We start from the raw sequence: 20968 nt of genomic DNA, 5'->3' as shown, positions 1-20968 counted from the left end.
ACGGGGCCAGGGGAAGCGGGGACACTACCTGCAGAGACCTGTCACTGTAAATGTGCGCTCTAGAGCTCTCTGATTCGGTCCCACCCCCAGGCCGTGTGACAAGCAGTGACCAATCTACGACAAAAGCGGGTTCCAAAAAAAAATAAATAAAACCAGTTTCCTGCTTCCGCCGCGGTTCCTCTTCCGGCGGAAGTGTCAGAGCCTAGTACCGGGAGTACCCACTACGCCGGGGGCCGGGAGTGTGGCCACCTGGTCCGGACCCGTGCCTCTTACGTCCCCACTACCGAGTAGCCTGTTCCCCGCGCGCGCCAAGAGCCTGATCCAGGCGCTGCAGCCCGCACCATGGCTGCCCCAGACTTGTCCACCAACCTCCAAGAGGAGGCCACCTGCGCCATCTGCCTCGATTACTTCACCGACCCGGTGATGACCGACTGCGGTCACAACTTCTGCCGCGAGTGCATCCGACGTTGTTGGGGCCAGCCCGAGGGCCCGTACGCGTGCCCCGAGTGCCGCGAGCTGTCCGCGCAGAGGAACCTGCGACCCAATCGCCCGCTTGCCAAGATGGCAGAAATGGCGCGGCGCCTGCACCCGCCGTCGCCTGTCCCACAGGGCGTATGCGCGGCGCACCGCGAGCCGCTGGCCACCTTCTGTGGCGACGACCTCTGCCTGCTGTGTCCCACCTGCGAGCGCTCGGAGCACTGGGCTCACCGGGTCCGACCGCTGCAGGACGCGGCCGAAGACCTCAAGGTGCGTTCTGCCAAGTGCAACCGGTCCGTGTCTGGAGCAAAGGGATGTCCCGTCACTGTCCCGTCTTGGGTGAGGGAGTGTGAGTTAACCTGATCCTGTGGGAGGGTCGGGACGTAGTCTGCCTTATTCCAGGATGAGATGCACAGGCATTCTGGGGAAACTGGGTGTTGGTTGTCAATCCTGACTGGCCAGGGAGAACTGAAGGGGCCACTGTGAGAGTAACAGTTTGACTGACATCAGAGTTGATACTCGGCCAGTATGTTACTATCCCAGCATGAAATCAGGCACCAAGTCTCCTTGGCTTTGGTTTTCAGCACAGGGGTTTGGAGCTTATAAACAGATCCCTGAGCTTTGGGATCCCAAGTGTTTGCTTGATCCATACCGGATTCATTGGTTCAGCTGGCTTACTTTCCTGCCACCGAAAGCCCTTTGATGGTGCTGAAAGGGACCCACATCTCTCCAGAAGTGACAAGATAAATCCTACAGGGGCAACACTAAAGCTGCTCTGTTCAAAAGAAGAAAAACCTTGTCTTCGTTCTTGCTAGGTTCATTGTCTGAACTTAACAATTAAAGTGACGAGACATGAACAGGAGAAAGGCACAGCTCAAGTAATATTTTAAATTTCTCCTGCATAGGGGTCACACAAGGAAAAGGGAAACTCAGAGAAGCAGGTATTAGGGCTTTTATCCAAAGGGGTGTAGAGTTACCAGAGAGAGACTGGGACTTCTAGGTCTCATCAGTGTGGACCTGTCTAGGAAGGAGGAGACTAATGGAGGGTGCCTCCCTCCTGTAGAACTGATGCTCTCTGCCTTCTGCCCACCTATGTATCTGTGTCTGTTCAGTAGCCCTCACCTCCACACAAACATAACAGCACCCAGGCAGGTTTGGGTGTGTGGACACAGCTTGCCTTATCAGGTGATACCAGGAAATCTGCAGATGGTTTTTACCTGTGACCACTGGAGCTTGGGATGGGGGTGCCTTCCCAAGCTGGCCTTCATGTCTCAGGTGACAAGTTCACTCTTTGGCACTGTCCCAGAGGGGAGCCTCCAGTTCTCCAGTAAAACCAGAGAGATGGGAGAGTTCCATAAGCAGGAACTGGGAGTTGAGGGGAGAACCCAGGCCTGACCCAGGGCCTCCTGGGTTCCACTCAACTTTCACCACACCCAAGGTAGGAAGTCTGCACCAAGACCTAACCAATGATAGCTTTATGTGCAACCAGAACTTGAAGTTTTTGCCAAAGTGTACACATGCTGCTGCTTCATAAGCCCACCCTGTTTAAAATGCTGTCCCTGGCCTCAGCATTGGAAGTGGCAAAATGGAGCCAGACCGATGTCTCAAGTACTTAGAATTTACTGCTCTTCCAGACTGCTCAAGTTCTGTTCCCAGCATTCATACTGGGCAGCTCATAGCTGCCTGTAACCCCAGCTCCAAAGAGAGCTGACATGCCTGGCCTGTATAGGCATGCACACTGAAGGGCACATCCTACTTGCAGACATACACATAATCAAAATAATAAAGATAATTTCTTAAAAATGAGAAAATGCCAAGTATGGTGGCTCATATATGTCATGCCAGCTACTCAGAAGGCTGAGGCGGGAAAATCAAAGTTCAGGCCTACTTGGGTTACAGTAAGTTCAAAGCCAGTGCAGATAGTGTAGTAAGATCATGTTATAAAATAAAAAGAAGGCTGGATGTAACTGGGTGGTAAGGCACTCACTTAGCATTCATGAGGCCCAGGGTTCCAGGAAAAATCACTGGAAAGACTCAGGCAGAGCTCAGAACATAAGCTGGAGGGAGGTGTACATGATGATGGTGCCAAGTGATAAAATAGGCCCGAATTTCCAAGAGAAGTTAGGTTAGGCAGCATCTGGGACAAGCCTGTGGTTCCTACCATTGCTCTGCTGAGGGCTGGGCCCAGCCAGCAGCTGGTTCCATATCTCCTCCATGACTGACCTCTGGATTTCCCCCAGCACCTTGTCCAGGCCTGGAGTTGATGAGGTCTGGATTGATACAAGCAGACCCTACTGAGATAAACACAAGCCACCCAATTGGCCTGTTTATAGGAGTGCCTGCCATTCTGTAGTACACAAAACTGCAAGAAAGGAAATGGGAACTGTATCAGGTCCAACCTAGGAAAATACAGCCATCCAATGAAGGACTGGGAGAAAGGTAGGAAGTCTATTCTGAACTCCTGTGGTACAGTCCCTCCTGTGCTAACCACAGACAGCGATGACACACAGCCCTGGAGGCTGTCCAGGGTCAAGGCTTATCTAGTAAGGGCTGCTTCCTCCCTCACAAGTGGCCCCCTTCTTGCTGTGTTCGCATGAGGAAGAAGCAGGGACTCTCCAAACCCAATCACCTCCCAGAAGTCTAGCCCATCACCTAGGTGGTCGATAATCATAAGTGGTCGGGTATGCAGCTTGGGAATTTTGAGGGGTACTCTGACTTGCTGTGACCACGGGAAGAGGAGGGGACAATGGATTGGAGGGAGGAAAGCTCAGTTTTCACTGCCAGCTTGGTGGGTATGCCCTGTAGAGGGAGCCTGGATGCTCCCACCAAGCAGGGAACAAGGTATCAACTTCGCAGAGGTGAGCAGAGCTGGTTTAGGGCCACGGGGCTAGAACAGAAAATGAGGAGAAACCTTGACTATGTCGTTTGGTGAATTTGGGGAAAGGGAAGGGTTCTGTGCTTTGATCACTAGAGGGGATACTACCAAATCAGGAGGGTACCTGCCAGTGGTGGGCATTTTAGCCTGCCATTATCTGAACAAATTTCATTTGGCCCAATGGGGAAGAGGTTGGGATAGGAGGTCAGGAGGGAAAAGGCAGATTTCTGTGTCTGGGCCCCACCTATATAGGGCCCAATGCTGATTGAGATTCTCATGGCACCGCCTGGTCTCCATCTCACCAGGGGAGGCTGGAAAAGTCACTGGAACACCTGAGGAAACAAATGGAGGATGCGATGCTGTTCCAAGCCCAGGCTGAGGAAACCTGTGCCTTGTGGCAGGCAGGTGCTGGGTCTGGGGTGAAGGAGGGAGCATCGAGACACCCTATGGTCAGGCCAGAACATGTGCATGTGTATAAGATGCCAAAGTTGGATTCCATCCTTCTGCCATACACTATGTACCCAGGGTCCTGGCAAGCTGTCATGAGGGGTCCCAAGGATGGACTTGGATTGGATGTCATAAGCAGGCCAGGTATAGGGGGGTGGCAGTCTCCAGCAGTGGATTTAGGGGTCAGGGAGGTATTTGGCACTAGGGTAGATTTGGTCTGTCTAGCTTTGTGAGTGGTGGCAGGTTTGTCTGGCTGACATCTGGGGATGGGCTTGGGGCCTGTATGATGGATCTGGAGTCTGGGTAGTAATGGGTGGTAAATTAGAGGTTTGAAGGCTCCAGGGGTGGGCTTGGGTTGTGAATTGTCCAGAATTGTCAGCCATGTATCTGGGCAGCCATGAATGACAGATTGCATATGTTGTCAGCTCTTGGGGGTCTAGGCAGCTCCTGGTGGTGTGTTCTGTGTCTAATGGCCAGTCTCTGGTCTGGCAGCAGGTCTTGCCCTCAGCTGTCCTCCTTGTGCCCCACAGAAGATGGTGGAGAGCCAGCGGCAGAATGTGCTGGGTGAGTTTGAGAGGCTGCGCCGCCTGCTGGCAGAGGAGGAGCAACAGCTGCTGCAGAAGCTAGAGGAAGAGGAGCTGGAGGTGCTGCCAAGGTTGCGCGAAGGTGCCGCGAGACTTGGCCAGCAAAGCACGCAGCTGGCAGCCCTCGTCTCCGAGCTTGAGAACCGCTGCCAACTGCCAGCTCTGGGGTTATTGCAGGTGAGTGAGCTGGGTAAATCCTGGAGGTTCACGGTTCTCCCCACTGCCTCCTCTCCAGACACACAGGGTCTGCACCTTCCTACTGCAGGGTTGCCACTGGGCATGCGATACAACCCAGGCCCCAGCTCTGCCTCCTCCACCGCTGACACATATGGGCCATGCTGCTACATAATGTGTCATACCATGCTCAGTGTTGGCAAAGCTTGTCTATAACAAGTCTGCAGAGAGCCTGGTGTGCCCATCTCTCCTGGAAATACCACGGCAGCTAAGACAAGGTATCCCAGCATTCTGCCACCCCACACTCATTGTGATAAAAGAAAGAGAAATAGTCTTTGGTGTCCATGGAGATGGATGCCAGCCCCGCAAGGCTCCCAATGGGAAAACACCAGTTCCTTGAATGAAAGGATGTGGCGTTTGTGTGTCGGCTGCACACATCCCCTGCTTGCGTCCTCTGCCTGCCCTCAGTCACTGCTAGCTGACCTGAGACCCTGAATATTCTGAACATGCTGTTAAATAGCTGCTGCTCTATATTTAAGGGATAATGAGGAGGGCAAGCGTCATGTGTTTGGTCCAGATGTGATTTTACTTTCAGTCCATAGTCGGTTGAGTGTACAGGTGCAAAATGAGGGCATACATTGGGAAGGAACACCTTGTAAGAAGTCCCGGCATTCAGCTTCCTATTTTCTCAGGCTGACTGACCACAGTTGCTGTTCTCTGTGGACAAAGAGCGGACGTGGATCAGCCTGTGTACCTTGGGGGACAGGATAAGCCTTGTTTCGCTCCCAGGGATGCTTTTATCCCTTGTTCTTGCTCCTGGGCCCCCGAGAGCCCTTGGTAGGACTCCCACCCCAAGGCTTTCAGCCTGTGTTGCATACTCCCTACTCCCCACCCCTCCTGGATGTCCAGTTATCTTTGTGGGGGGTGTCCCTATCATTTCTGTTATAGCAATGTGAGACTGGGGAGCTGAAGTCAAGCAACAGCCTCTGATAAGGGGCTCTTGGAACACTCAGGACAAATCACTTTAGAAAAGTCCTCATAAGACCTCATGGTAGGGATTAAATTTTGATGTGCATCTTGACAGAGACATTTGAACTGTAGCAAGTCCCTTAGTGCCTGTCTTCTTCTTTTTTTTGGGGGGGGGTTGTTATCCCTAAGATGTATGCTCCAATCCTACTCTTCCCTGAATCTGGCTTTCTCATTTTCCCCAAAGCAGAACACTCAGGTCCCCTGTCCTCTGTCTCAGGGCAGTCTAGATGACCGTGAAAAGCGTGGCAGTCAGTTCTAGGACCCTTCCGCAGGCTCAGGGCCTCAGTTTCCCCATCTGTCTAGTGGGCATTGATGGGATTCAGGGGTGACTACTGAATTCAGGCTGTGGGGACCACTGTTGCCCTTCCTTAGGGGCCTGGCTTTGCTTTGTGCCATCCCACACCTCAATGCCATCTGCCTGGCATATAGATTTGGGGGTCTAAGACTGGCTGTCTGCCATTTGTGTAGGACAGAGACAGTGTCTTTCCTCTGGGGCCCAGGTGCTGGGTACATAGTAGGAGGTGGCTCACTGGGAAGAGACACCTAGGGATTTTGACCTTTACCAAGCTTTCAAATGGTTAGAGCCTGCCAAATAGAAATGTCTCTGTGTGCTTTTAGAGGGAGGACTAGAGAAACAGAGGAATGGAGACAGAAGCCTATGTCAGTCAAGTAGATGAAGTGCACCGACATGCCTCCTACCTGATCTTTGTGTCTGTTTGTGTGCGCATGCATGTGTGCGTGTTTATGTCCATTCAAATCTCATACCCCTCCTTGAAGATAAATATACATTGCTATATGTTGTGTTTTGTTTGTTTTGTTTTGATTTTTGGTCACTGTAAGGTGTTCATATTCATGTGAGCAACTCGTGAGACTCACTGATACAGACAGGAAACACGAGAAATCAAGCCTGTCTTGTGGCTCATCCACGGGTTGTTAGCCACAGTCACCCTGCTGGACTATAGAAAACAGAATGCTGGAAGGTTTTAGGAAGAAGGGGTAACTTGGAAATGGGGGCATAGAGATCTGTGTGACCAGATTTGGTTTGTTTTTGTATGTGCTGATTTCAGGCAGCCACTCACATTTCATATCACCAGGCTGCCTAGCTGCCACCAGTGTCCCCAACCGTTCCCTCACTTGTGTCTCACTGCCTCCTGCTGCCCAACTGTCCCCCCACACCTCCACCCCCCCACCCACCCCCCACCCACCCCTCCTCCCGTCCACCAAGCTTTGCTAGGAAAGCCTTATCTGCCTGCTGGCGCGGGTTATGCCCATGTGTGGGGGTTAGGAAAGCAGCCCTTGCTTCATCCATTCTGTCCCTATGAGCTGCTGTTCATTGTCTAGGGTGAAAAGAGAAGTCTAAGGGGTTCTATGCTCTCAGCCCCAGTCTGCAGGGTCCTTCTGCTGAGTGTCTAAGGCCTGGTGTTGTCACCTATTGCCTTTTGGGCAGGGGTCACTCACAGGTGAGGGTTGGGAGGACATGGAACCCATCTATGTTTGCTGATAGCCCCTCTAGGCTGACATGCTCTATAGAACAGAGTTGATTTTTGTCATCCCTGAATAGCTGAGTCTAAGGAGGCCCCTTACCTACTCTGGAGGCCAAGGCTCTGCTATCATGCTGTGCCGTCCTTGCCTCGGGCCATGTGGCCACTAGTGCCCCCAACACACCTGTTTCCAAAAGGGTGGGAGATGGGAGATTTCGTCTGCTCTGCGCACATCAGGCTCTTGGTGCTCCAGGCTCATGCACATGCACCCTCCCCTGTATCTTCCAGGGAATCCACATTCGCCTCCAGAGCCTTCTTTTTTGAGGCCTTTGTGATCTGTTGTCTCCCAGACAGAACTTTTAAGTATGATCCCATCTGCAGGGACCTTCTCCCTTGACAGGGACTGTATCTTACTTACCATGTCTGAAAGAAGGCCAGGGCTTACAGGAGCTGGCTAGCTGCATGTGCCTCTCAGCTCTACTTCCATGTAAAGTGCAGTAGGCTGAGTGCCTGACACACAGAACGTCACTTCCTTATGATACTGGGGGCTGGAAGTAGAGGACAGGGTTTCAGCAGAACTAGTGTGCTAGTTTATTTTGTTGCTGTGAAATACCCAAGGCTGGGGGCCGAAAGTCCAGGCAGCATGCTGGCAGCTTGAGTGGGTGACAACTTGGCTGCGTCGTGTTATGGCAGTGGCATCATACTGCAGGGGCCTGAACAAGGGAGACTGCTTGGTGAGATGGGGGCTAGAGGAGAGGAAAGGGCCAGTGTGCTGTTAACTAAGAGCTACCCAGGGTCCACGCGAACTGTATTATATTAATTCCTTCCAAGGGTAAGCCCCTGACACTTCCCTTTAGATGGCACCTCTTCAAGGTCACACCACCTCTTGACAAATCTTTATCGGGACCAAATCCCCACCACCTGTCTAGGAGGACAGTCACCCCAGCCAAATCATCAAGGTTGGTGTCTCTGGAGGTCTCTCTCCTGGTTCAAAGACATCCATCATCTCCCATGTTCCCACCTGTCACTCAAGTCACCGGTCCTGTTGTTACTGTCGACTGACTAGAGACTGCTCTAGTGAGAGAGATTCTGGGTTGGCAGGAAGCTCTCATTTCCCTTGGTGTTTGGCAGGAGTGAGCAGTAGCGGCAGGCAACAGCACGTGGCACTCTCCGGTGTCCTTGGGTGTAGGTCTAGGACACTGGGGGGCCCTGGACCTACAAGTGTTACAGTTGTGTAAGGGCCTAGGGAGTAGAGACTCAGCCGCCGCCCCTGTGGCAGGCGGTGCTGCAGCTTCCAGACAGATGTGAGTATCAGGATTCCTTGGCCCTTAACACCAGCCAGTGTTGAGCTTTTGGCCCAAGGTCTCACTCAGACCCTTGACTTTAGCATTATACATCTCCCTGGAACTCTTGCTGGCAGCAAGATAGTTTCTGCTATTTTAAGTCCATTCGTTTTTAGCTGCAGCTCACTGCCGTCTATCCCTCTCCTTCTGTACTGACACCCTTTCTCCTGCCCTGAGCGCTCAGCCAGCTGACTGGGCAGTATCTACCATCTCTGTTGCTCCCCTTTTTAATATTACCAGCTTAGCCTATGCCACTAGTTAGATGAGAAGAGACCACGAGGGCCTGTTGGGCCTATTGGAACACCAGGGAAATGGACAGGAGGGTGCTTCTGAACCTGCATGCCATGGGAGCTGAAGAGCCTATTTTATAGCCAGAGAAGGGGTTTTGAATTCCACGACAACTAGAGAAGGGGGGAAGTGCTACCTAGAGTTCATGGAGGTGGAAATCTGCTACAGGCTGTTTTGGTTGAGGCTGTGCCTTCAGGGGCAATGAGGGTCTATTGCCATCTTTGCATAGTTGTCAGGAGATTATGTAGAGTGCTGTGACAATGTAACCTAACCACCAACCGTTAGAGCAACAAGGGAAAGCCCAACAACTTCCAATTAGGGAATAAATTGACCACCTCCCATGGTCTTTGCATATCTACAGGAAAACTAATGTTACAAGTACCTAACAATAAGAACTTGACGTTATTAACACTAATAGTGACATTTGTAACCTTGGTTGTCCTGAAGCTCACTCTGTAGACCAGGCTGGCCTTGAACTCACAGAGATCTGCCTGCTTCTATCCCTAGTGTTGGGATTAAAGGCATGTGCCATCACCACCTGACTGTGACTTTTTTTTTTTTTTAAGAAATTGTATTGATTTTCAAAGTTTCATACACCTATCCCTGATTATGTCCACTGACTGCCCCTGCCCCTGAGACCCCCAGCACATGTTTTCCCCACCTTCTTATCTTTCCTTTCTCTCTCTTTTATTTAAATGACCTTCTGAGACGAGTCTGTGTTGCCCCTGTGTGCCGGGCAACCTGGCAGTAGCCTAACGAACCCCTCCCTCATTGTGCTGGCCTGACTGCCTGGCCTGATCATGTGCAGGTCACCACATCTGCTCTGAGCTCATAGGTGCAGTGGTCATGTCAGGACCAGGAGACAGCCTGTCACATGTCTCCTCCTGTCCTCCAGCTCTCCCACTATCCCGTGCCCCACCCCCCATGCCCTCCAAGCCTTTCTGGGATGTGTGTGTGTGGACAGGAATGACTCACTTAGAGCTGAGTACACTCCAGTCACTTACTCTCTGCACTTTGACTAGTCTTGATGCTCTGCACTGACTGCTGCCTTCTGCCCAGAGACGCTTCTCTACCCAAGATTGACAGCAGCACTTATCTGGATATAAACATTTAGAAGGCAGTTTGAAAATATCTGTTGAGCAAATCAACAGTAGTAGGTTCCCCTCTAGGGCCTAAGGCCTCCCCAGCCGTTCCAGGCACGAATTCCTTCTTCCTGTAGAGCAGGCCTCAAAGCCAGTGAAAAAGCAGTTGGTTACCCCATAACCTCGGTGCCACTATTGTAGCAGTGGACATCTCTTACCTTATAGGTCAGCGTTGCACCAGGATCCACCTCTAAGTGACTTTGGTGACTTTGGTCCTGTGAAAGTTAACTGTCAGGGAGGTAATTCCAGGTCTGTTCAGCTTGATTTCTTGATGACCTGTGACCAAAGTGTTGTGTCTTCAGCAATAGAGGCTTACCTTCTAATCATGGTGGATAACCAAGAGCAACGGTAAGCCTGTGTTTTAGGAGCTTATGGGTCCTCTCTGATCAATAACAATAGGGTGTGTCTTATAGTAAATTTTACAGACTGACTGTATGTTGAAATACAGTTACATTCCAAGGTTTGGGGGAGGGAGGGACACAGTTTGGCCCCTGACTGTGAGATACCTTTGCAGACCAGACAAATAGACACAGAAGGAAGAACAAAGCATAGGGCTAAGCTGAGGCACCTATGGGACCTGGGAGGTGGTATTAAGGGAAGGGGCAGAGGGCACAGGGCTGAGCTGTGAGGAGCCTGACTTTACACAGCATACCCTATTCATCAGGCAAATACACATGCCTGTCCTGTCCTAAGAGTAGACAGTGGCTGTCATTTGCTGCCAGTAAGAGGAAGAGGCAGGGCTTGATCTGGACCTGGTCCACCCTTCAAGACGTACCTCCACAGGGCTCTAGACCTCTGTAGCATTTCTGTATCTGGACAGTGACCAGACCCCACTTGTGTGTGTCTTTGCTACATGGGGCTGGAGTGATCTGGGGAGAGCCAGGATGAGGTAACAAGCCTTGGTACTGAATGAACACTTTCTTCCTCCTACAGGACATTAAGGACGCCCTGTGCAGGTATGAACCTGGGCATCTGGGCAGGATGTGGGTGGGGCCCCGCTGCTGGCCCCAGGCATGAAGCTGAGCTGTCCCCTGTAGGGTACAAGATGTGAAGTTACAGCCTCCAGAGGTGGTGCCCATGGAGCTGAGGACCGTGTGTCGGGTTCCAGGGCTGGTGGAGACCCTGCGGAGGTTCCGAGGTGGGTGTTCAGTCCTGGCAGCAGAGCTGTCAGGAGACCCCAGGATTTGAAATGGATTCGGTAGCTTAGAGCAGCAGTTCTAGAAACTTCCCTCTGCTTTAGACACATTATTTTCCAAACCAAAAAATTCTCCAGCAGGCCCAGCCCTGCAACACTGCCCTACTTCAGTGCAATTTGCAAGACCTAGGGGATGCCCGTATTTCTGTCTCCCTGCTCTTCTTCCAAAGTCCTCACAACCCCTCCATGATGTTAGATAATTTACTAAGGTGGATCACAAAATCCCAGAGACACTTTGCTTAGTATTTTTATAAAAGCTGCAGTTAAGGAAGCGATGTGTGGGCAAGGCTGGAGGATGGACACAAATCCTTCCTGCCCTCCCTGTACACCACCCTCCTGGTACTTTGATGAGTTCCCCAGCTCGGTGTGCCAGATCACTGTGAGCAGACTTGACGACTGGCTCCTCTCCTCTTCCTGGAGCCAGAGAATGAGGCTGAAATTCGAATCCTTCCGTCCCACAGCTGGCGGTGTGACTAGCCCCATCCTGATGTCATCAGCACCACCTGAGCCATCTTAGCAGCATAAGTTCAGGTGTGATGTCATAGGACTCCTGAAATTGGCAAAGCAGGTTTTCAGGCCTTCTTCCAAAGCCAGGGGTGGACTCTGTTGCCAAGCCTTGTTTGTCCAGGGGACTGCTGCCCTTGGTTCTAGCCAAAGGTCAAGGGGTTGGGGGCATGCATGCCAGGCCCAGAGGTAGGTAGACCAGAAATCACTTGGGACTGTGGCTGGGAGGAGACAGCAACCCTCCTCCTGAGCAGGTCTCTGTGTTTCCCTGGAGCCCAGGGTGCAGCTGTGGCCCAGAGCCAGTCTTCATTATAGAGTGAAAGAAAGAACACATGGTCAGGACATGTGTGGGCAGAAGCATCCACACCTCCAGGTCACCCTTTGCTATGTAGCAAGCAAGCCCATCCTGGGCTACATGAGACCCTTTCTCAAAAAAACAAATTAAAAAACTGCAGTCAGAATGCTCTCTTGTCATCAGAAGTAATGTAGGAGTGGTTTCTAGAAAATTCTGGGTTCAGATAGAGCTAGGTGTCTTTTCCCAGGGAGGAGATATTCTCCACGGGAGAGTTACTTAAGCCTGAGGTTCCAGCAAACAAGCCTGGGCTGCTGGGGAGGGTTTGGCTGATGGCCAGAGCAGATGGGGGCTGCCTTGGGAGTGTGGTTGACCTCGGGCCTCTCCACAGGGGACATAACCCTGGACCCAGACACTGCCAACCCAGAGCTGGTCTTATCCGAGGACCGGAGGAGTGTGCAGCGTGGTGACCAGCGGCAGGCCCTGCCTGACAGCCCAGAGCGTTTTGATCCAGGCCCCTGCGTGCTAGGCCAGGAGCGCATCACCTCTGGCCGCCACTACTGGGAGGTAGAAGTTGGGGACCGCACCAGCTGGGCGCTTGGCGTGTGCAAAGAAAATGTCAACAGGAAGGAAAAGGGGGAGCTGTCAGCTGGCAACGGGTTCTGGATCCTGGTGTTCCTGGGGAGTTTCTATAATTCCACTGAGCGGGCCTTCTCCCCACTACGGGACCCTCCTAAGCGTGTAGGCATCTTTCTGGACTATGAAGCTGGTCACCTCTCATTCTACAGTGCCACAGATGGGTCGCTGCTGTTTATCTTTCCTGAAACCCCCTTCTCAGGTACACTCAGGCCCCTCTTCTCACCTTTGTCTAGTAGCCCGACGCCTATGACCATCTGCAGGCTGATTGGCGTACCTGGGGACACCGCTGGTCCCCAGTGACCCGAACCCTCTAGAAGAGTCCCTTCACCTCTCCTGGTCCCTTGTCCCCTCCATGCAGAGGCCCAAGAGCCAGGCGGTGTCCTGTGAGCATTAGGAGAAGCACACAGTGCCTTTCTGCCCACACGTGGGAACACAAGCTCTCAGTCTGAGCGACAGTAAGTGGGAGTACCCCGGGCTGGGCTCTGTCCTCGTGCCGGGCATCTTCTCCGCCACTGATGTCACTTAGTGCCAAAAGCCCTCACCAAAGCACTAAGTCCCATGTGTCACCAGCACCTCTGACTCGAGGTTCCAGTGATGTGATAGGCTTTTCCAGAAGTAATCTGAACCTGTCCACACTGCTGTGCCAACAAGCATGCCACGCCATCCCTGAAGTGAAACTAGGTTAAGGTTAGGTAGGAGCCAGCTTCGAGCTCACCAGCGTCCCAGGATTCAGCCCAGTGGACAGAAGCACTGCTCAAAGTCCTTACCATGCTAGGTGTGGTACAGGGGAAGAAGAGAGGACAGCAGCCTGGCCCCAGAGATGAAATGGTCTGGTGGCGGCTGAATCCTAAATGAGTCCTCCACATTGGTATGGAACACATAAGGGGCCCAAAAGTGGAACTCAGACATGACATTTGAACACACCCTTCCGTTCTGAGACTTGTCTGGCTTTGCCTTCAGAGGGGCTTCCCTGGTGTCTGGCAAGCTTTGGTACACTGCCTGTGGCTGCCTGCCTTGCAGAGTGAGCTGCATAGTCCCTCCCAAGTGCACAGGAGCCAGCAGTGGCTGCTTTTGTGTGACACTTCTGGGAGTTTTATTTATTGGAAGGGAAACATTTAAATAAACTGTCATCTGCAACAGTATCCTCGGTTTACCCTGTGGGAAAATATCTGGGGCCTTGGGCTGGTAAGGTGGCGCAGCAGTTAAAAGCACCACACTGCTGTGGCAGTTTGAAGTGACTTGGGTCCCAGCTCCCCCCACATTGGGCAGCTTATAACTGCTTGTAACCCCCACTCCAAGGAATGACCCATCCGGCTCCCAAGGGCATCTGCAGTCACATGCTGCATAAAACCCTCTCTGGCACACATAAAAAGAGAAGTGACAACCCACGGGCAGACGTGGGTTGAGGAGGTAGGTGGTCACCGGGAAGCAGGTTTCCAGGTGGCTCACAGGTCACCCGGCCTAAGGCAGACAGCCGCCTCACACGGGCACGGCAAAGTGGAGGCGCCACGTGTTCCTCGTTCCGCTTGCGCGTTGAGTGTGTGTGGCACCTAAAGGACTTGGTTCCCTGGGGTTAGTGGGTTCTTTCTCATATAGCTCATCGTCATGGACTTGCTCCTGCCCTGTAACCAGCTCTATTTCGAGGAGGACGACCTATGACACTCGCACTTACTTGTTCCAGGCAGGGGAAGTGTAGTAGGTGAACACCTGTGTCACCTGGCTATAGCTTGTAGCCAATGTGCTGTGTTTGTAATTTCTGGGGCAAGGAGACCCTGGGAAACAAGGGGCAGCCATGCGGCTGAGACCAACATGGGTTCATAGCCCTAGCCATGGCTTTGGAGAAGAGCTGGACACAGGTTCCGAGAAAGGATGAAGTCCATGACCACAGCCAGATACTGGGCTCTATAAGTCTAGTGTTGTGCCGCTAGCTAAATGGGGCCCTGGGGAGGGGCCCTACCCAGGGAGTGTACATACAGCCAGGGACTCCCATGGTGGAGTAGACACCACACAGTGAGTGAGGCTGGACGACATAGATTAATGTAGTGGCTGAGCCCTATCCCAGCAGTGGGTGGACTCTGAAACAAGAAGTTGCTGAAGAACCAGATGTTGATTGAAAAAGATCTCATAAAAGCCAGAGCGACGTTGAGACTCCTAAGGGCTGCTTTCTGTTTTACTCATCTTTCTAGTCCTCAAACCTAAGTAAAAGTCTTATCACATGGGTTCTCATCTAAACTTTAACCACCTAAGTGAAATAAAGTCTTAGAATTAAAAAAAAAAAAAAAAAAAAAAAAAAAAGTCAGGCAGTGGTGGTGCATGCCTTTAATTCCAGCACTTGGGAGGCAGAGGTAGGCAGGTGTCTGTGAGTTCGAGGACAGCCTGGTCTACAAGAGCTAGTTCCAGGACAGCCAGAGACATTACACAGAGAAACCCTATAATCCTGTCTCAGAGAAGAAGGAGGAGGAGAAGGAGAAGAAAGCTCTGGTCTTCTGCAAGGGCAGCCAGTGCTCTTCACTACCAAGCCATCTCTCAAGCTCATTTGTTCCCTTGACTGATGAAAGAAAGAAAGAATTTCACTGTAGTTGCTATTTTGTTTGAGGCAAAGTTTCACTATGTGGACCAGGTTGGCCTTGAACTCACACAGATTTATGTGCCTCTGCCTCTAGATTGCTGAGATTAAATTGCAAGAGCCACCACATCTAGCCCCTCGGTGTACTTTTAGTTTACGTTTCTTTCATAGCTAAGAATATTGACTATTTTTGTGTGTGTGTTTTTTTGTTTTGTTTTGTTTTTTTTAATCCTCTGTTAGATGACTAGCTGGCAAAGATCCTGTCTGTAGGTTCTTTTCACTCTGACCATTGCTTCCTTTGCTTGGCAGAGCCTATTTGATTGTATGCTGTCCGTCTGTCTCCCAGAGGGTTTCTATCCTGCCATGTACCCAGAGGCAGGAAGAATCTGACAGGAAAATGAGCTCTGAAGAGAAGTGCTTGGTGTTTCCGGAATGCTTGGGGTTAGCTTCGGAGATCTCAGACGTAATCAGGATGGGTGAACTTGAACTCAGGGTTCCCACAGGATTTTTGCATCTGTTGTTTTAGCTGCTACCTCATTCTCCCACCCTCTGCTTTACATGTTTGGCTTGAGGACATCTCATTTTGTCTTTTATCAGTGTCACCCACTATGATGTGACACAGTCAGGGGGCCCTCACCAAAGGCAGGGCAATGGGGGCACAGAAGGTAAAAGATTCTCTTCACACATTCAATGCTGTAAGACAGCAACCTAGAACAAATGAGGGTGCGCCTGTGCATAGGCCCTGGTGAATCACAGGGCAGAGGGGAGACAGAGCATTGGGAAGATTGAGGAGGTGGGGCCCAGTTCCAGGTTTGAGATCAAGGTACCCCAAGTGCAAAAAGACCTAGGGACAGTGTCCAGTAACAAGAGTTGGTTCCAGCTCAGGTGCTTTCAAAAAGCAAAGGCAGTGCTAACCAGTGCCTCTCAGCCACAGGAGACTAGTCAGAGCAGCAACCACTGGTACCCGGGCGTCAGCACGCGTGGGTGCAGCTTGCTCTCTGGACATCTGCATCATCAGGGCTCTAGTCAGTCTTTGACCAACTGGAATATCAGGAGGAACCACTGACCAGGAACACTTGAGTCTTCATCAGACTCGGTCTGGAATTGCTGGCTCATGACCATTATTTCTGTCCATGGTAGAAGGGGCCTGACTCTGGCTCAAAGGGCTGTCCCCAAGGCTGGATTCTGCAAGGTGGGAGGGGGGGTTATTCTAAGAGAGTGACTTCCTTGCCTGCTTCTGGATGTCCCTGCCTGAGCATGCACAGTCCTGATATGGACTGTTCTTCACACACCTTAGTGTTGCAGACTTGCTTTCAGCATGGTGTTACTGGAAGTTAGGACCATAGAGTCAAGGCCCTGCAGGGAGGTCTCTGGGGCCAGCCCTCCAGGGAGCTGGTAAAATAGCTTTTTGGAACCTGGCCAAAGGGGCTGGTCTTTGCCTGCTCTGAGAAGAGGCAATGGTGAGTTTCCTCATCACGGGCTATGGTGCAACCCTGAGTAATGGAGCTATTTCATCAGGACATCTGTATGTAAAAGCAGGGGTCCAGGCCCACAAACAGAAAATGTTGAAGGATGGCCTGGTTTTCACCATGGCCATGAACCAAGGATCCCAAGACAAGACCTGGATAAAGACTCTAGGGATTCGTGGCCAGCAATATCTCTCTCTCTCTCTCTCTCTCTCTCTCTCTCTCTCTCTCTCTCTCTCTCTCTCTCTCTCTCTCTCTTTCTCTGTTTTGTCTGCATGTATGCCTTTATGCCAGAAAAGGGCATCAAATCCTACTAGAAATGGTTTGTGAGCCACCATGTTGTTGCTGGGAATTGAACTCAGGACCTCTGGAGGAGTAGCCAAGTGCTCTTTTGTTTGTTTTTCAAGGCAGGGTTTCTCTGTGGCTTTGGAGTCTGTCCTGGAACTAGCTCTGTAGACCAGGCTGGCCTTGAACTCACAGAGATCCGCTTGCCTCTGCCTCCTGAGTGCTGGGATTAAAGGTGTGTGTGCCATCAATGCCCCAGCAAGTGCTCTTAACTGCTGAGCCTTCTCTCCAGCAATACCTCTTGATTGGTCTCTTGGCCAAGAACTGACACAACCAAGATGTTCAGGGCACAGCTGCACACTAGGGCAGGGGAAAGGCCAAAGGCTATGAGGAAGAGCTGAGCCCAAAGGTTAATAGAAATTCATGAACAGGTAGGGGATGTGAGACTACCACTGCACTGCTTCAGGCTTCAGAAGCCAAAGGGTCCTGGGGACCTACCCCAATTGTTACCAGTCTGACAGCAATGGTGTTCTAAAGAATACCTGTGTCTCAAATTTATCAATAGACCTTAAACAAATGGGAGTCATTGCCCCCCACCATCCAGAGGGGGAACTTGTTTCTGAAAGAGATTTCTAACACCCTCTCAGAGCATTTTACATAATGAAACAAACCCAGATGACCATGATGGATGAGACTGCATCTTGGCATCTTGGCCAGTACTGCTTAGAGTTGCATATCCTTGGCCCTCTAAACTTTAATCTTACTTCAGACGCTGAAGATCCACTTGAGGGGTTTGCTGTATCTCTTTGTCCCTCTACTCAAAGGGGACAACATTTTAATTGGCCTATTGAGGATGGGTGGCTGGATTTCACTGGGGCAAAAGCTGTAATCCCCAAGATCCCAAACACCAGGGAGATGAAACAAAAAACTCTTTGGCTGTTTTGCATTTTTTATTGGCGCAGGTGTCCTCATGTGGCAAGGCACATCTTGCTCTGCAGAGCAGGATCTCAGCGTACCTGGGCCAGGTTGTGCTTCTTATAGAGTAGCGCCCGCCGCTTCTCTCGATCGCGCACGAAGGCACGCAACCGTGCAGTAGGAAATGTCACTGGCGTGGGCAGGGAGCCTGCAGGGCCCTCAGTCAGCCACCCACATTGCAAGCAGGTGGTGGCGCATGGGCGGCCCCTGAAGCGGAAATTGGATCATTAGAGGTCTGGAGGGTTAGGCGGGGTGGGTGGGGGGTGTAGGGTGAGACAAGCAGAATGGGAAAGGTTGCACAGTGTGAGGGGCCTGAGAGGTGAGCTGGGCCGGAGAGAGAGGTGGAGGGGGTGGAGCGGGTCACAGGTTTGGGCTCCTTACCAGGGTCTAGCACACAGTGAGCTCTGCAGGAAGGCTACAGCACCCCCAGACAACCCTGCATAGCAGCGACTCAACTGAATGAGTCCCTTGCGCAAGCCTTTCTGCAGGGTGCGAGTCCCTTCGATGCTGATCGGATACTCGCCACTTAGCCTGGGTGGGTGAGAGGCACAGAGATGCTCAGTTACCCTTCGATAGGTAGGAGATGTAGGGACATCAAGTTCACCATAATGGATGATGGAGTGTGGGAAACCAATTTCAGGATGTATTTGTGGGGATGTACAGGGCTCTGTTTGGGGCTTTTCAACCCAGAGCTTCCCGCAGACACCTGAAGGACTCACATAATAAAGGCGGTTACACCAATAGCCCAGATGTCTGTCTGTGGCACAGCCCCTTGGCCTTCCAGGAGTTCCGGAGCTGTGGAGAATCATGGGTGGACACGGGTGGTTGGGCACAAGTATGAGGCTGTGGTGAGAGGCTGGTGGGTGTCAATGGAGCTGTGAAGGAGGACAGTTAGGGAAGAACCCCCTCTCTACCTCCACAGATCAGAATCAGGAGTCACATACGCACCCATGGTCTCCAGGTAGTCTTTGAAGTTTTCAGGGGGTGGGACCTTCTCTTGGCTGAGGATCTGAGCACTGCCCAGGTCTACCACCTTAAGCAGGTTGTACTCAGTGACCATCATGTTCTCGGACCTCAGGTCCAGGTGCAGGATGTGTTGGGCATGCAGGTACTGGGTGGCACTCAGCATCTGCCACAGGTAGTCCTTCACATCAGACTCTGAGTAGGAGTTCCTAGGAGCACAGATAGCTCAGGACAGGCTTGAGGCAGGTGGGGGTGTCCTGCCAGGGCTAGGCACACAAGGGGACCACCAAGAACACAGCAGCATCAGATTCCATTGAGTCCTATCTTGATGTGGTCACAGTTCTCAGTCCCTCCCAGAGACAAGCATTTGTCTGCCTGTCTGTCTCCCAGGCAATCCATGATGCCCCCTCACCTCTCTGCCAGACAGGGTAGCAGCTCAGGGCCAGAACACAGCTCCAGGATGAGCACTAGGTGCCGGGGACTGAGGTAGGCAGCATGGAGTTGGGCCAGATGTGGGTGGTGCAGTCTCTTAAGTGCCTCATATTCTCTTAGCACAGCTGTCTTGTCCTCAGGCTGGTAGGGGACAATCTTAGCAGCCAGGGCCCGCCCACTTGCCTTCTCCCTACACTGCCGTACCACACTGAAGCGGCCCCTGCATAAAGGAAACGTGGGGGGGCTTGTGAGTAGTCCCCATACACTTGAAGTAAGCTGAATGAGCAGATAATGTAAGGGGCCAGCGACAGGCACACTGGGGTGTGGGGCAGGAAAAGCCCGCAAGAGGAATTGAGGGACAGCCCCACCCTCCCACCCTCCGCCGACACCCCAGCACCTCCGGATCTGCATCTGGAAGGCGAAGGTCTTTGTGCTGGGGAGAGCCTGGGCTGGCCTCCCACGGCTGCTCTCTTCCTCAGAGGCTGTGGGATGTGAGATAGGTAACCTAGTCAGGGAGGGACATCCAGCAGCACTGCCCTCCCATTATCTCTCATAGTCCTTTCCTACGCACTAAAAAGTGGCGCTTCTTTAAGTTCCCGTGCACTCTGACCTCTCATTCCTTGAGCACGCGCGCACGTGTGTGTGTGTGTGTGTGTGTGTGTGTGTGTGTGTGTGTGTGTGTGTGTGTGTTGGAGGGGAAACATGGTCACGGGAGGATCATGACAGAATCTGCCATCTTGACTATGTGTGGGATAATGGTAGGGGACATTCCAGGATGGACCCGGTTAGCAATCAAATGACATCTGCAGTTCTTGAGACTACACCAGTCATTTCCACCTCAGCACTCTCCCATCAGATGGAACAGGGTGACACGAGGTGGGTGTTGTGAGTGAAGGGAACAGGAAGATGATGGGGTCCCCAGGGAGTGAAGGCTCTGAATGCTGAATGCAGGCAAGTAGATCACCCACGGGCAAGAGGGTGTCTATGCCTGACCTGATAGCCACCTTTATCTGCCCCATCTACCCCAAAGCTCACCCAGGTGGTTGGGTCCTCCTAGGAGGACTTGTTCTGAAGGGCTGCTGTAGGGGCCCATTCCTGCTTTGCTGACACATGCTGTCCGGAAGGTGTACATGCCACCCCGGGACAGCTTGCTGGTGAGGTAGCAGCAGTCGGAGATGTCAGAGGCCAGGGTGGTCCAGCTGCCTCCTGACCACACAGGAGAGAGTGAGAAGTAGTTGTGTAGAATCAAGGGAACCCCTAACCTGAGGCCACCCAAAGACACAGGGCAGACATATCCACAGTGCCTCTCCATGTCAACCCTGCATAGCGGCCTAAGCCTCGGGAAGCCTGTACCTTCTATACAGCACTGTACAATGTAGGTCACGGGACCACAGGATTCCACAGGCTTCCAAACCAGCAGCACCGCATCTGTGTACACTTCCCCCACCTCTGGGCGTGGGGAGGATGAGGGACGCTCTGCAAGGGCAACCCTGTGGTCAGTTACTCCACCACACCCATCTCACTCTCAACAGCTGCCAGGGTCTGGAGAGGGGTTTCAAGGGATGATGAATAGAGACTGTTGGGGATCCAGGGATGTCTGCCTGGCTATCTCTGTCAAGATCCCTCTCAGCTGGCATCTCACCGGTCATACTCAAGACCCAGTGGTGGGCCGGTATCACAGGCAGGCCCCACAAGCACCCTTGGACTCTGCATGAACGAATACAGAAAGCAATACAGGAAGATGAAGCGGTGTTATCTGGAGAGGAAGCTCTGTTGGCACTAGATGTGGCATTAGCAGCTTTAGCTACCTC

The 20968-nt window shown here is 52.1% G+C and overlaps 2 protein-coding genes across 6 annotated transcripts in view; one reads left to right on the top strand and one right to left on the bottom strand.

The window, feature by feature from the left end:
• Nucleotides 1-272: 272 nt before the first annotated feature.
• Trim11 (tripartite motif containing 11) lies at nt 273-13612 on the top strand. 5 transcript variants are annotated; one of them, XM_051180580.1, is made up of 6 exons: nt 273-816; nt 3658-3753; nt 4333-4560; nt 10774-10796; nt 10878-10978; nt 12223-13612. In XM_051180580.1, the coding sequence occupies exons 1-6, from the start codon at nt 343-345 to the stop codon at nt 12768-12770; spliced, it is 1470 nt and encodes a 489-aa protein (XP_051036537.1). In that variant the 5' UTR covers nt 273-342; the 3' UTR covers nt 12771-13612. The 5 variants fall into 5 exon arrangements, with proteins under 5 accessions (XP_051036537.1, XP_051036536.1, XP_051036540.1 ...); XM_051180579.1 differs by having other exon boundaries at nt 275-816; nt 4330-4560; XM_051180582.1 differs by having other exon boundaries at nt 276-747.
• Nucleotides 13613-17749: 4137 nt separating this feature from the next.
• Nucleotides 17750-20968, bottom strand: part of Obscn (obscurin, cytoskeletal calmodulin and titin-interacting RhoGEF) — a 133852-nt gene continuing 130633 nt past the window's right edge. Inside the window, exons 97-104 of the mRNA XM_051180578.1 lie at nt 20511-20633; nt 20193-20363; nt 19555-19639; nt 19138-19377; nt 18711-18934; nt 18482-18557; nt 18144-18293; nt 17750-17969 (exon numbers count right to left, since the gene is read on the bottom strand). Coding sequence (XP_051036535.1) covers nt 17795-17969; nt 18144-18293; nt 18482-18557; nt 18711-18934; nt 19138-19377; nt 19555-19639; nt 20193-20363; nt 20511-20633 — 1244 coding nt within the window. The 3' untranslated portion in view covers nt 17750-17794. The remainder of the gene's footprint in view (nt 17970-18143; nt 18294-18481; nt 18558-18710; nt 18935-19137; nt 19378-19554; nt 19640-20192; nt 20364-20510; nt 20634-20968) is intronic.

Source organism: Phodopus roborovskii, unplaced genomic scaffold (genome assembly GCF_943737965.1).
Source record: "Phodopus roborovskii unplaced genomic scaffold, PHOROB, whole genome shotgun sequence".
Lineage (NCBI taxonomy): Eukaryota > Metazoa > Chordata > Mammalia > Rodentia > Cricetidae > Phodopus > Phodopus roborovskii.
The sequence above is the reverse complement of the archived record's forward strand: the minus strand, read 5'-3'. Positions and strand labels throughout refer to the sequence as shown.

Coding starts and splice junctions, on each gene's coding strand:
- Trim11 (XM_051180579.1), top strand. CDS start 343: ATGGCTGCCCCAGACTTGTCCACCAACCTCCAAGAGGAGGCCACCTGC. Junction 10,797..10,877: donor ATTAAGGACGCCCTGTGCAG/GTATGAACCTGG, acceptor TGTCCCCTGTAG/GGTACAAGATGTGAAGTTAC. Junction 10,979..12,222: donor GACCCTGCGGAGGTTCCGAG/GTGGGTGTTCAG, acceptor GCCTCTCCACAG/GGGACATAACCCTGGACCCA.